Source organism: Fundulus heteroclitus, chromosome 9, assembly GCF_011125445.2.
Source record: "Fundulus heteroclitus isolate FHET01 chromosome 9, MU-UCD_Fhet_4.1, whole genome shotgun sequence".
Classification (NCBI taxonomy): Eukaryota; Metazoa; Chordata; class Actinopteri; order Cyprinodontiformes; family Fundulidae; genus Fundulus; species Fundulus heteroclitus.
This window is the reverse complement of record NC_046369.1, coordinates 32,486,273-32,500,126: the sequence shown is the minus strand read 5'-3', so window position 1 is coordinate 32,500,126 and position 13,854 is coordinate 32,486,273. Positions and strand designations below refer to the sequence as shown.

The 13,854-nt window shown below is 40.9% G+C and overlaps 1 protein-coding gene across 1 annotated transcript in view; it reads right to left on the bottom strand.

The window, feature by feature from the left end:
• The window catches only part of LOC105925324 (cadherin-24), a 55,585-nt gene that overhangs the window by 12,389 nt on the left and 29,342 nt on the right, over positions 1 to 13,854 (bottom strand). Inside the window, exons 6-9 of the mRNA XM_012861103.3 lie at positions 6,268 to 6,449; positions 3,705 to 3,961; positions 3,470 to 3,606; positions 3,205 to 3,326 (exon numbers count right to left, since the gene is read on the bottom strand). Coding sequence (XP_012716557.3) covers positions 3,205 to 3,326; positions 3,470 to 3,606; positions 3,705 to 3,961; positions 6,268 to 6,449 — 698 coding nt within the window. The remainder of the gene's footprint in view (positions 1 to 3,204; positions 3,327 to 3,469; positions 3,607 to 3,704; positions 3,962 to 6,267; positions 6,450 to 13,854) is intronic.

Below are 13,854 nucleotides of genomic sequence, written 5' to 3'. Positions count from 1 at the left end.
GCTTGGCCTGTCAGTTAACTTTGAAATGCTATATATTTACTAATGTCCTTCAGCAAACGTCTGCAGTCCCAGAACAGCTGCTTTTACACTGAATCCTACCCAGGTTCTTTATTTACGTGTTAGGGTTCTCCTCATATTGTATGAGGATGTTTGGCGTAACAGACACGTATGTTAGAGACATGCGTGAGAGTTGTAAGACAATGGTGAGGTGTGCTGTAAGTGTGTAGGAGAAGCATCAAAGATCGGCTCTGAGACCCTTCTTGTTTGCTGTGGTGATGGACCGGTTGACAGATGAGGTTAGACAGGAATCTCTGCAATGATGTTTGCAGATGACATTGTGATCTGCAGTGAGAGGAGGGTGGTGGAAAATCTAGAGAGATTGAGGTTGGTTTGCCCTGGAGAAGAGAGGAAGCTTTTTAGATCAGCCTTTAGCTGATCCAAAATGCAGCAGCAATAGTTCTGATGAAAATAAACAAGAGGGATCATATTTCTTCCAATCATTTACTTCCTTTTAAATCAAGAATATAATTAAAAATTCTCCTTCTCATGTATAAAGTCCTAAATAATCAAGCTCCATCATATATCAGAGATCTGATGTGATCCTAACAGAGCACTTCACTCTCTGACTGCAGGTCTGCTGGTGGTTCCTGGAATCTCTAAAAGTAGAATGGGAGGCAGATCCTTTAGCTATCAGGCTCCTCTTCTGTGGAACCAACTCCCAAATTTGGTTCGTGCGGCAGACACCCTGTCTACTTTTAAGACCTGGCTTAAAACTTTCCTTTTTAACAAAGCTTATAGTTAAAGTGCCTTAGGTTATCCTGAACTATCTCTGTAGTTATGCTGCTATAGGCTTAGGCTACTGGAGGACATCAGGGTCTATTTTTTGAGTTCTCGTACTGTTTGCAACAATTTGCATTGTTTGTTGTTATTTCAGCTTTTAAGTTTTTTCTTTCTTCTCTTCATAGTAGGTGCATCTTGTCTGGCGTTCTGTTACCTGTGACATCATCCAGGGGAGATAGATCATCTGCCATTACCATATAACATAGAAAGGATTCCTAGATCAATGTGTGCTTCTATGCTTTTTGTGCCTCTGCTCAAAAAGCACAGAAGTCGGTCGAGGCAGATGACCGTTCATACTGAGCCTGGTTCTGCTGGAGGTTTTTCTCTCTGTTAAAGGAGAGTTTTCCTCTCCGCTGTCACTCCATGCATGCTCAGTATGAGGATTTGCTGAAAAGCCATCGACAATGCAGACGTCTGTCCACTGTGGCTCTACGCTTTTTCAGGAGGAGGGAATGCTGCTTGTCAAGGCTTGATGCAATCTACTGGGTTTTCTTAGAAAGGAAACTTTTTGATGAATCTGTCTGGTTTGACTGAATTTGACTTTGTAAAGTGCCTTGAGATGACATGTGTTGTGAACTATATAAATAAAATTTAATTTAACTGAATGAAGGTCAGCCGCATGGATGATGTTTAAGCACTTGGGGTCAACAGTCCAGAGCAACAGTGAGTGTGAAAAAGGGGTGAAGAAAGATGACCAAGCAGGTTGGAACGGGTGGAGAATAGTGTCAGGTGTGTTGTGTGGTAAAGAGTATCAGCAAGAATGAATGGAGAGGTGTACAAGTGATGAGACCAGCGATGTTGTCTGGATTAGAGACAATGACACTGAGGAAGAGATATGAGGCAGAGCTGGAGGTAGTAGTGATGAAAATGTTGAGGTTCTTTTTGGGAATGTCGAAGATAGATCGGATCAGGAATAAGAACATCGGACGGACAGCTCATGTTAGATGTTTTGTAGATGAAGCTAGAGAGGCAGACTAAGATGCTTTGGGCATATACAGAGGAGGGATAGTGAGTACATCGGAAGATGTATGCTGAGGTTGGAACTGCTAGGCAAGAGGCCTAGAGGGAGACCAAAGAGGAGATTTATGGATGGAGTGAAGGAGCAAATGAAGGTAGCTGGCGTGAGAGAAGAAGATGCAGAAGGTAGGTTTAGCTGGAGGCTGATGACTTGCTGTGGCAACCCCTGAAAAGGAAAAGTCGAAAGAAGAAGAAGGTTTCTACTAATTAAAGGCATCCTACTTTGGATCTGCAGAGGTGGATAATCAATGTTTACTTGAGTAACTATTTGAAAAAAACAACAACACATTACTTCTTGGGGCAGTTTTACCGCAACATCCACCTCTACTTGAGTAAAAGAAGTAATGCTAGAAGTAATTGCCTACTTACCTACTCTAAGCACTGGTCTCAAAACCTTTATGTTGTGAACAAAATAAGATTCGGAAATGTGTGTTTCTTCTGCCTGAAGTTTTTATTTTGTATTGATGTTATTTCTATCAGATAATTTTTACTTTGTTTAAATAGAAGAAATAGCACTAATTTCACAAATTAAATCAGGTGGTATGGTAAAACTGAGTATTTGATTAGCATTTTTGTAAAATACTGTTTTACAACTACTTGAGTCATATCTTGGAGGACTACATTTTACTTCCACTGACTTCCAAGTAAAATATATATTTCAGTAATGCTACTCCTACCTTAGTACTATTTCACTACTCTACCCTCCTCTGGTTATTTGTTAACTCTCTTTAAAAAACATGTTTTCTTTTTCCTTCCGCTTCATAGTTATGCAGCTCTTTGTGTGGGTATGTCATACTAAATCTCAATGAAATCCAGTAAAGTTTGCGATTGTAACATGACATAATGTGAGAAATGGGGCATGAATAATTCTGCAAAGCATCTGGGACAAAAAGTTAAAAAAAACAAATCACATGATTTTATTGTTTGATTGTTCACACATTGACTCCTTTGCAGCACAAAAAACATTCAAAGAGCTGTCAATCCCCCTTACCATCCCCACAGAAAGCTTTTTCCTGACTACTGCTGATGCAAACCGATCATTTCTAGCAGTAGCTACTGCTTTAAAGTATCTAATTGCATCACCAGAGCCCCGCAGTGGCTGCATGTTGCACTTGAGTTAGTTCAGTTTCAAAAACTGCAGTGAAAGTTAAATGTTTAGTAATGTTTATTACTATCATTTATAAAGCCAAGCAGGGAGTGAAAAATATGGGGCGCTTTATCTGTGGAGCTGTAAGAGCAAAAAAAAAAAGACAGGAAATACATTTATTCTGAGGACAGAATGGGTAAAATGAAGAACACAGCCTTGAGTTCAGCGTGTTATCAGGCTAAAACTAAACAAGAACAGACCTGACCAGGGGCACTGGAGTCACATACTGATGTTGCGTACTGCCTGTCCAACTCCGGCGCATTGTCATTCTGGTCTAGTGTCTCTATGGCAACCACAGCCCTTGACACAAGATTTGGGTTGTCTGAGAGAGAGAGACAGAGAGGGAAATGAACTCTAATGTTCAAATTATTACAGAAAATCCACCATTTGTACTCCACTGAGTGAAATATGACTTGGAGAAGCTGTGCTGCTCCAGGCGCCCCGGGGCAGCGCGATCTGTCATACCCCTCTGTGTGGCGATGACTGAGATATTGTGCCACTGCTCCTGTTCACGGTCCAACTCCATCACTGCGCTGATAAAACCCGTGTCAGAGGCGATCCGGAACAAAGCCTCGGGGTCCGACTGGGGATCGATGGAGTACCTAAGATCCGGGAACAGGCACTATCAGGAATTGCAGATGTAAAAAGCTAATGAGGAGTGAGTGTGTAAATCATGTGTGAGTGGTGGTGAATCAGGCACCTGATGTTGGCGCTTTGTCCTGTGTCTGGATCCACGGCGTAGACGCGGCCGACGGCGCAGACCGGAGGACAGTTCTCAGACACATCCAGATGGTACACCGCCTGGGAGAATCGAGGAGGCTCGTCGGCGTTAAGGATCATCACCCGGACTGTTGCCTGGTCCTTAAACGGTCCTTTCCGTATAAACCGGGGGTCGACGACAGGGTTCACCACTTCCACGGAAAAAGTATAAGAATTGCGTGTTTCGTAATCCAGAAGCTGTAAGAATGAGGCAGCAAAGGTCAGCAAACATGTTATTTCTCATGTAGATATTTTGTGCATGCTGCCTTTCTTTTAAAGTGTTTTTGTATGATCATATTTTTGAAGCAGCTTGGGTGATTTGGTCTACTTACTGACGAGCCTCTTCTCTTTCTTCAATCTCAATTTATTATTTTGCAGCACCTTTATGATCTCATCAAATGCTGTTAAAACCTCTAATAGTAAAAAGACATCTTCCTACAAGGTTCTTGTAACATGGCCTCACTTTGAATGAGCTGCAGTTTCCTACCAGCGGACCCTGTCTAGTTAATCATTTCCCGTTCATTGCGCGCTGCAGAGGGCTGGTGGTGAGTGGCTATCTGCAGAAGATGTTGTTTAAAGTGTTGCTGACTGAAAAGAGTGGACAGCTGAGCATGCGGTGCTTTGCAAAACTCTTCATACTCCTTCAAGTTCCCCTCGTTTTGTCACATTACAACCACAAGCTTCCATGTGTGTTATTGGAATTTTATGTATGAAGCAACACAGAATGGCTCATAGATCTGAAGAGGAGGGAAAATGTTAAATGGTTTAAAACTGTTTTATAGATAAAAAATTAGGAAGTGTGGTATGCATTTTACTAAGCCCCCCTGAGTCAATACTTTATTGAACACCCTTTTGCTTCAATTCCAGCTGCAAGCCTTTTGGGGGTATGTCTCTACCAGCTTTGGAGATTTAGAGAAAAAAAAAATATAGATACATATTCTTCATAACTGAGATCTGGCTTATTGAGATCTGTAAACATCACTTTTCAACTCTGGATCCAGATCCCCTATCAGTTTTAGGTCTGGGATTTGCCTAGCGCCATTCTAACACATGGATATGCTTTGCTCTAAACTAGAGGTATTCAATCCTGATCCTTAAGTCCTTCTAAACTTTGTGTTTTAGATGTGTACCTGATTCAAACCATTTAATCACTTCCTCACCATGCCCCTTTAGTGCTGCCCTGTTCATAACCCATTCATCAGGCGTGGTATCTAAGAAACCCCAGCGAAATGCAGGACAGGTGGTCCTGAGGACCCGGTCTGCAGACCACTGATCTAAAGCTTTCCATTTTACCTCTGCCTGTATGTTTAGGGTCCTTGTCCTACTGGATGGGGAAGGTCCGGCCAGGTCTCAAGTCTTTTACATTGTCCAACACAGGGGTGTCCAACTCCAGTCCCCAAGGGCCAGAGTACTGGATGCTTTAGATGCGGCCCTGCTCCCACACAGCTCATTCAAACGGCTGAATCAGGTCGTCAACATGTCACTAGGTTCTGCGAGAGGCTGCTAAAAATGCTGACCACTGATTTAAGCGTGTTGAACCAGGGGAAACATTTAAAACATCTAGCCTTTGATGCCCACTACTCTAACAGGTTTTCTTTCTACTCTGTATTTCCCCCTCCCCTCCCACTGACTCAAACAATCTTCTTTGTCCCTGCTAAAGAAAACCTAACAACATTTCAGTCTGGATGGTGTGTTCAGGGTTGTCTGAGTCTTTTCTGCAATACATGGCATTGTGAATGTAGGCTGAAGTGTTCACTTCATCTGTTTATCACATGGCACATTTCTGGAAGCAAAACATCTCATGGCATCCTACAACTCTTTCACCAAGGCCAGATTTGTGGAGCACATGACTAATAGCTGTCCTGTTGACAGATTCCCTTCTGATCAGCTTCTCCACAGCTCCTCCAGAGTTTCCATGAGCTGCTTCTCTGAATAATTCTTCACATACTTGGCCTCTAAGTTTAGGTAGCTGGCCATGTCTTAAGGTTGTAGTTGTGCTATACTCTTTCTATTTACGGATGATGGACACTCTCAAACATTCTCGTTAAATCATTGAAAGCTTGGGACGTTTCTTTTCCTAACTTAACCCTACTTTTAATTTCTTGTGTTCTTTGGTCTTCACGAGGCTGTCTGTTCACTAATGTTCTCTGACCAACATCTGAGGCCTTCGCAGAACAGCTGGATTTACTCTCAGATTAAATGACAAACTAATTAGGGGACTTCTCAGTTTAATAGGGTTTACACCAGATCTCATTTAATGGTGTCAGAGTAAAGGGGGCTTAATAAAATGAGCGCCTCGCCTTTCTGTTTTCCTTTTCCTGATAATTATGCTCTACTTTGTGTTATCACAACAAAATACACCAAAATCTGTGGTTATAACTTCGAAAAATGTGGAAAAGGTTATAGACTGCATTTGCATGGCACTGTAAAAGCATTTCGATTTCCTGATTTTAGCTGCATTGCACACATTCAGGAGGTGTCCGTGCCTTCCTGCCGTCGCTCACCTTGTTCAGGACAATGACAGCCTCTTTGGTTCTCCCCGTGACGTTGAAAATGTCCGCCTCCTCTGCGTCCAGGATGGCGAACTCCAGCTGTGCATTTTCTCCCAGGTCAGGATCGGTGGCAGTGAGACGGCCCACCTCCACACCTGGTGCCGCTAGCTCAGACACAGAGAACGACCATGCACCTGCAGGGGGTGGCGGGGGGGCACAATGAAAGGAGCAGTTTGAGAGCTGGCACTGAATGTTCATGAGGACGCTGTTTGGCTCCGTTCTGGCTCAAAACAAAGCTGGCATTACCATAATGCATGCAGCTGCTCTTCTGCACAGATTTCCTGATGAAGTTTAGAGCATTGTTCACTCTATCATAGTTATCGCAGTATATCACAGGTCTGCTTGTGGTGCAAGAGTTATTGGTTGGTGCAAAAATCGCAGTAAATCATTTCAGGAATAACATTTCTTTCTGTAAGCAATGCTAATATAGGAAAGTGGGTAAACACCTCCTTGTGCCGGTGGTAAAATGAGTTATACAGAGCTGCTGTGGTTGGGGGAATAGCCATGTTTATAAGGCAGGAGACAGAGCTAATTAGTCTAACTTAAAAGTACACACCTAAAGCAAAAACAATTAAACGAAAAGTTTGTAACATATCGTATTCATAACATTAAGTCATGCACATGTATTTGACTGTATAGTAATTAAGAATTGTAGCTTCTTGCAGTAGTTTTTAGACATACTGGTACATGAATCCTGAATTCATCAAATCTGTCGCATCAGTATTTTTAATTTCTGATAGATGCTGTGATAGTGCATGGGTTGGTCCTACAGAAAACAGGATTTCCTGCCCATTGGTGCACATTAGGTTGCACCTAGCCAAGCATTAGGCCTATGTAAAAAATACCACTTGAACGTACCTGAGAACCACAAATCTAGAGAGTCAAACCCAGTGAAGCAGATTGCTGTTCAAAGTATTTTATGGTATATAAGCCCTAGTATATTATTTCCCTTTATACAAACTGCAAAGATGTGCGAGATAAGGGAGAAGGAAGTAAAATTTACGACAGTAATAACTTTGTGTTAAACAGACAGAGTTGTGGAGCTATCATTGTAACTTATTGATAATAATGCTGCCAACGGAGCAGAAGCAGAGCAGCTGACTATATTATTCTGAGCAGGGTGGATAGAATATAAATTGTGATTTAAAAGGATTGTGGGATGTTTCTCGTTTCCTCTCTGATCAGCCTGAAAAACGTCCTCCTGTTGATGTGCGCCGCTCTGTCTGGACAGCACATGCACTGTCCCTCTCCTTCTGTTCACTGCACTATCATCAGGTGTTCATTTTTCTCTCCTTCACAGATTGGGTGCGTGAAAAGTGTTTTAACTGTGTCTTAGTGCATGAAAGTTGAAATCCTTGATACATCATGGTGCCTGTGGAGTATGGGATAAATGGTTTCCTTGTAAACCCTGCAGACTACGAGCTCCATGGAACCTTCTTTTTTTAGCATAACTTCCACATATAGTTCCTAAAATGGGGATTTTTCACATCTAAAACAGTAATATATTCCTCAGTTTAAAACACACCAAATCACTTCACTGTATTTCCCTGTTTCTAATCGTCGCTGTAGGATTAAACTTGAATTCTTTAATGAAAAAGTGAACATATATATGCGGTTTGTGTATGGGAAGCCAAATCTCCCACATTATGTTATCTAATATATCCCAACTATTTTTAAATCCTTTTCATTGTGGAATGGAAATTAGATATGCTTTGCTATGACCTAAAAAAAATCTGAAAAGTGTGGCATGAATTTGTCTTACTTTGAGATCTCTAAACATCTAGTATAACAAGTTGCTTTCCCAAGTCAGTGGCCTGCAAAAGTATTGGGAGATGCTGTCAAAGAAAGAAATATTAATTATTCTTTAAAAAAAGAAAAAAGGTTGTTTTGTTAGTAGACATTCTGCCAAACAGAAGAAAAATACTTTTATTTTAGGTCTCCTGTTTATCATTATTCTACCGGTTTGTGTATTACACCTCCCAGAATAACACACACACACACACACGGTCAGACCTGCACAGCTCCCTTCCCTCCTCTCAGCGACTCGGTCCAGCATGGTAAAATTGTTTTTTTCCCCAAGGGTTTAAGGTCTCTGCAATCTGAAGGCACTTCTTAGGAGGCGGTTAATATTCAGCTTTGTTTATGTACAAGCATGCCGCAATGTTAAGGATCAGGTTTGGTATTTTTCGCCTTGGTGTATGAAAATGAATACGCCGCCTCTATCCTGCCCCGAGTCCCGCGGACGCTGCGTCTTTTCCCCACTAAAATGATTTTCCTGTGAGTCCAAGAATGTTCGGTTGCAGAGAAACTCTCTGTCCATCTTCTGTCGTTATATCAGTGCCTCCTTTCTGGCCACATGGACCGCAGGCATTGTATGCATGCAAGTTTGCATCTGACCCTCAGAGGTATTAAATGTAGAGGCAAAAACTGCACCAACTCGCAGTTTCAGCTTTGGAAAATCACTTTGCGGGTATTATGTATTTACATTTGCATACTCCCTCCCATAAATTTGCATGGTTTTGGTCATTAGCATGTGATCTGCATATTCATGAAGGCACTTACGCAAACAAGTTTGTTCGCACTATTCTGCTCGTTTTAGAAACGCAAATTGCTTTGCTCCTGGTTTGACGACCAGCTTTATAAAAACTAATCGCTTTGTACTGGTTTTAATACGTACAAACATTTTGAAAATCAGGCCCAAAGTGTTTTCCTTGGTGGGCAAAAAGTTCAAGTCTCATAAAATTTTAGTCTCATCTGACCAGAGCACCTTCCTCCATACAGTTGGGGAGTTGCAAACTCACAAAATTGGTTTTATTTTTAAATCTAAGTATTGTTTTTTTGTGTTTTTCTGGCCCCTCTTCCATAGAGCTCAGCTCTATGGAGTCTAAAGCTTATTGTAGTCCTATGGACAGATCCTCCAGTCTATGCTGTGGAGCTCTGCAGCTCCTCCAGAGTTACCTTTGGTCTCTGTGCTGCCTCTCTGATTAATGCCCTCCTGACCCGGTCTGTGAGTTCTGGTGGGCGGCCCTCTCTTAGCAGACTTGTTGTGGTACCAGGTGCTTTCCATTTGAAGATGATGGTGCTCCGGGGGAACATCAAAGATTTGGATATTTTTCATAACCCATGCTGACTTGTACTCCTCAACAACTTTGTCCCTGACTTGTCTGGAGAGCTCCTTGGTCTTCATGGCGTGCTTCCTCTTGATTGATGGTGCTGCAGCCTCTGGGGCCTTTCAGAAAAGGTGTTTATACTGACCCTGCACATCCACCTGAACACTTTCCCTGCCCAACAACCCTAAATAAAAGGATTTAGATCAAAATACATCCTGTGCTGGAGTGGCCCAGTCAAAGTCTAAGTCAAATGTGGAGACAAGAGCTGAAAATTGATATTCTCAGATGATCTCCATCCAATCTCCCTGAGCTGATACATTCTACTTTAGATGTGCAGAACCCCCTGACTCAGGGGGACTCAATAGAAATCCATGCTGAAATCTCTGTGTCAAAACAAAACAAAAACTAATAAGCAACTTGTATCATTTTCCTTTCTCTTCACCATTTCACTCCACTTTGTGTTCAGTCAATCATGTAAAAGTTTTAGAAAATAATTTAAAGGTTGTAGTTGTGGCAGAATCTAAAAACGGTCAAGGGATTTAAAAACTTTTGCAAGGCACTTCTAATGGTACGTACTATGATGTATGTTAGTTTCTGATCCCTCTCAGAACTGCTGCATCTGAACTCCTAACCCACATCAGAACCACTTTAAACATTTGAGCCACTCTCTTTGATTATTGCTGCAATCATTTTGAATCCATTCATTGATCCTTCTTTCACAAAGCTTGAACTTCCTCTGGGATTTGAAAAATCTGGATTTCAGACCAATTATTTTAAAAATATGAAAGCAGTATTTTGGCTTTAGTCATAAAATAGAAAACGAACATGCTAAGAATAATAGAGCATGTTAATCATTATGTGTTAACATGGAGATATTTCTGTTCAAACTGAAGCTTAAAGTGGTAAGTTTCAAACACACGTTAGATTTTGTAAATGACAGCATGTTTGAACGCAATAAGCCATGTTCTTGATTTACTCTTACCCTTAAATAGCTTATTGATGGATATTGCTACTTCATTAACCTAATAAGGGACAAACATCTGACATTTAAACGTTCAAGCCACTAAAATGTGACTGTTAAAGTTATCGTACCCTGTCGCAGTTAAATTGCTCAGCAAAGACCTGCTCCAGGATTTGACGCTTCTTCTCATGTTGTCTTTTGGGATACGCTCCAGGGATATCCACATGTCCATTCTGCCCCAAGATAACTGTCCATTTGTTTATGAATGCCACATCTGTGAAGTCCTTGGCGTCCATGAGTTATCTGCTGTCTCCCTGTTAACTGCTTTCTGCAGCTATAATCTCATAATCCCTAACGCTACTTTTGTTTTACGTACACAGCTATAAAATAATCTTTACACAGCAAAAAATTCTTCTGTTTGTGCTTTTTTTTCTCTTTTGGCTGGATTTAAATATTTCATAAAAAAAAGTAAGATCAGGAAAAGATGAGATTGCTATTTTTTTTAATTAAATTGTGATTTTTTAAAATAAAGATTTAAGTCATAAAAAAGGAAAATATATCCGAACCGACTGTCGTCTGTAAACAAGGGTATTACGCTGTAAACCTAATCACTGGTTGTGTCGCCCTTGGCAGCAACAATTACATTTTCCAATAATTGGGAATGAGTCTTTTACATCACTGTGGAGGAACTTTGGGTTACTTTTCTTTGCAGAGTGGTTTTAATTGAGCTGCACAATGTTTATGGTCATGACAAAGTATTCCAGTCACATTTACGCCTAGACTTTGACAAGGCCACTCTGAAACCTTTGGTGTGTTTGTTTGAAGGCGATCAGAGGCACACTTGCTGGTGTTCTCCAGAAAACTGCAGGTGCAGTAGGATTTCCAACTAGAGAGCAATATTCATGGTTCCAACAGCAAGTGAACCTGGTCCTGAAGAGGCAAAGCAACCCCATATTATCACCTTTCCACCTCAGTATTTGACTGTTGGGATGATTTGACAAGATGTGACAGGGTATACACCTTCCAACATTTTTGTCTTATCAGCCCGCATGATATGGTTTGAAAAGCTTTATTTCCATTACTGAATAAGAGGACATTTTTAAAAATGCATTTTGTTTTCACCCAGGTTATCTTTGTCTGATATTAGAATTTGAATGATGATCTGAAATCTGTAAGGAGCCAACCCTTTTTCACAGCACCGTATGTCGAACTAAATGTAGCTTCTGAAGATATAGGCACAAACAGAGAACCAAACTGAGGCTTTTCAAACAGAGAATTACAGCCTGGCAGAGTTAATCTGTTTTGCTGTTATTGTTCAGCCTAGACAACAGTGTCCACTTTACTGGCGGAGAAAGGGCAGCCAGCGATCTGTGGCAGGTTGTGTCGTCCACTTGGCATCTCATAATGCGCTCGGCTTGCTTTAACGCTGCACATCAACAACAAGAAATCTAATCCGGAGAAAATACTTCACCTTAATCAAATCAGCGCCTCCTCCACATAAACAGGCACATTAAACAAAAAATAAATAAATAAATAAAAAATAAAAATAAATACCCTTCGCTTTCAAAGAGCATACCAAATGAGCCGTTTGTTAAAACTGTGACATTATTGTCAAAGTGAAAATAACGCCCTGCAGTGAGGTGGGGATATATCGCCAGATATCAGTAAATAAATAACATACTGCTGCTGTTTGGAATTATAATACTGGTTCCATCAAACCCTGTCTTGGAGCACAATATATCAAAAAAGAAAAGGGTTCTTTAAACATTACGACGACTGGCAGTAAGTAGACCTTGTCTGGAAGAAAAAGTAGGGGGAGACGGGGGAGAAAACATATAGGGAAGAGGCAGTATATAAAGAAATGTGGGCTATGCCTGAAAGTGTTGGACACATTCTGCAGTGATTTTGCTGTCTATTGAAGCAGAAAGCACTGAACTATAAGATGAAATATTAATAGCAGGGAACAGGGAAAAAGCTTTGATGGGAAAAAAGGGACATGATCTTTCACTCTTCTGCATCAAGACGCAGTCCATGTAAACTTCAGGGACCAGAGAGGGATGTTTATGACCGTGTTTAGTGCCTGGCAAAGAAGTATTCATACCCGATGAACCTTTTCACATTTTGTCACATTACAACCACAAATGTCCTCGCAAATAAATAAGATTTAATGTGATAGATAAAGACAATGTAGCACATATTTGTCATCCGCAAGGTAAAGGATGCATGCTTCAAATGTTTTTACATTAAAAAAACTAAAAAGTGTGGTGTGCATGTGTATTCAGCTCTACTTTGACACCCTACAATAAAATCTAGTTTAGTCCATTGCCTTTAGAAGTATGTACAGTCCACCTGCTTGTGATATAGCCTCTATGAATGCAGCTGTTCTGTCAGCAACTGAGGGATTTCATAGAGAGCATTAGTGAACAAACAGCTTAATGAAAACTAACTACCACAGCAGACAGGTCGGGGACAAAGTCAGGGAGTAGCTTAAAACAGAGTTAGGTTATAAAACAACATACCGAGCTTTGAACATCTATGTTAGTACTGTTGAATTCATCATAAGAGCATGGGAAGAGTATAGAACAACTACAAGTCTACCAAGACATGGCTGTCCATCAGGCCAGATAAGAAGAGCTTCAATCAGCAGTCAAGAGCCCAACTATTAGTCCTGCATGCCACAAATCCGGCCTTTATTTAAGAGTAGGAAAATAGGACACATATAAGTCACATGTAAGAGACACAGCAAACATGTTGAACTGGTCAGGTGAAAAAAAATGTTGCCTCCATTTTGGCCGACATGCAAAACACTACTAAGAGTGCAATATTCTCAATTTCTTGCAATATTCTGTTAAGCTCCTGTCATTTGTGTTATTTCTACACACTAGGGTTGTCAAAATAATGAATATTTCGATATAATCCATATTAGAAAAATGCATTGTTCATAGACTCTTATTTGCATCAAAATCAACACAGACTCATTCACATTTACACAAGTTGTTCCTCTTCTTTTTCTGACAGCAGCACAGCAATAACAGAGGATCAGCTTCTCCCCACCCAGCAGCCGCTCACCTGACCAAAACACTGAGCTTCTGCTGAAAGCATTTAGCTCTGTTAACATGGCAAGTACAAGCAGAAAAAAAATGCAATTCTATTTAGTCGACAAAAACATTGTTTGTGGAAATTATTCCTGTGAGGTAGAAAAAAACAAAACACTGAAGGAGGCTACTTGCTAGCTGCACTAATGCTACATGCTAATGCTACAACACTGACGTTTGAAAGCTACTTACAAAACTCAGTAAAGCTTCGGTATTGGCAGCATTGAAGTAGTAAACCTCCCTGTCAACATAAGCTAACACTATCTGTTTAAATATTACCTTCACAGACACAGACAGCCCAATAACGATGTCCTATTGGTCTGAGCTCCTCCAAGCTCAGATTTCTCTCACCAGAGCAGCTGCAAATGTCTGA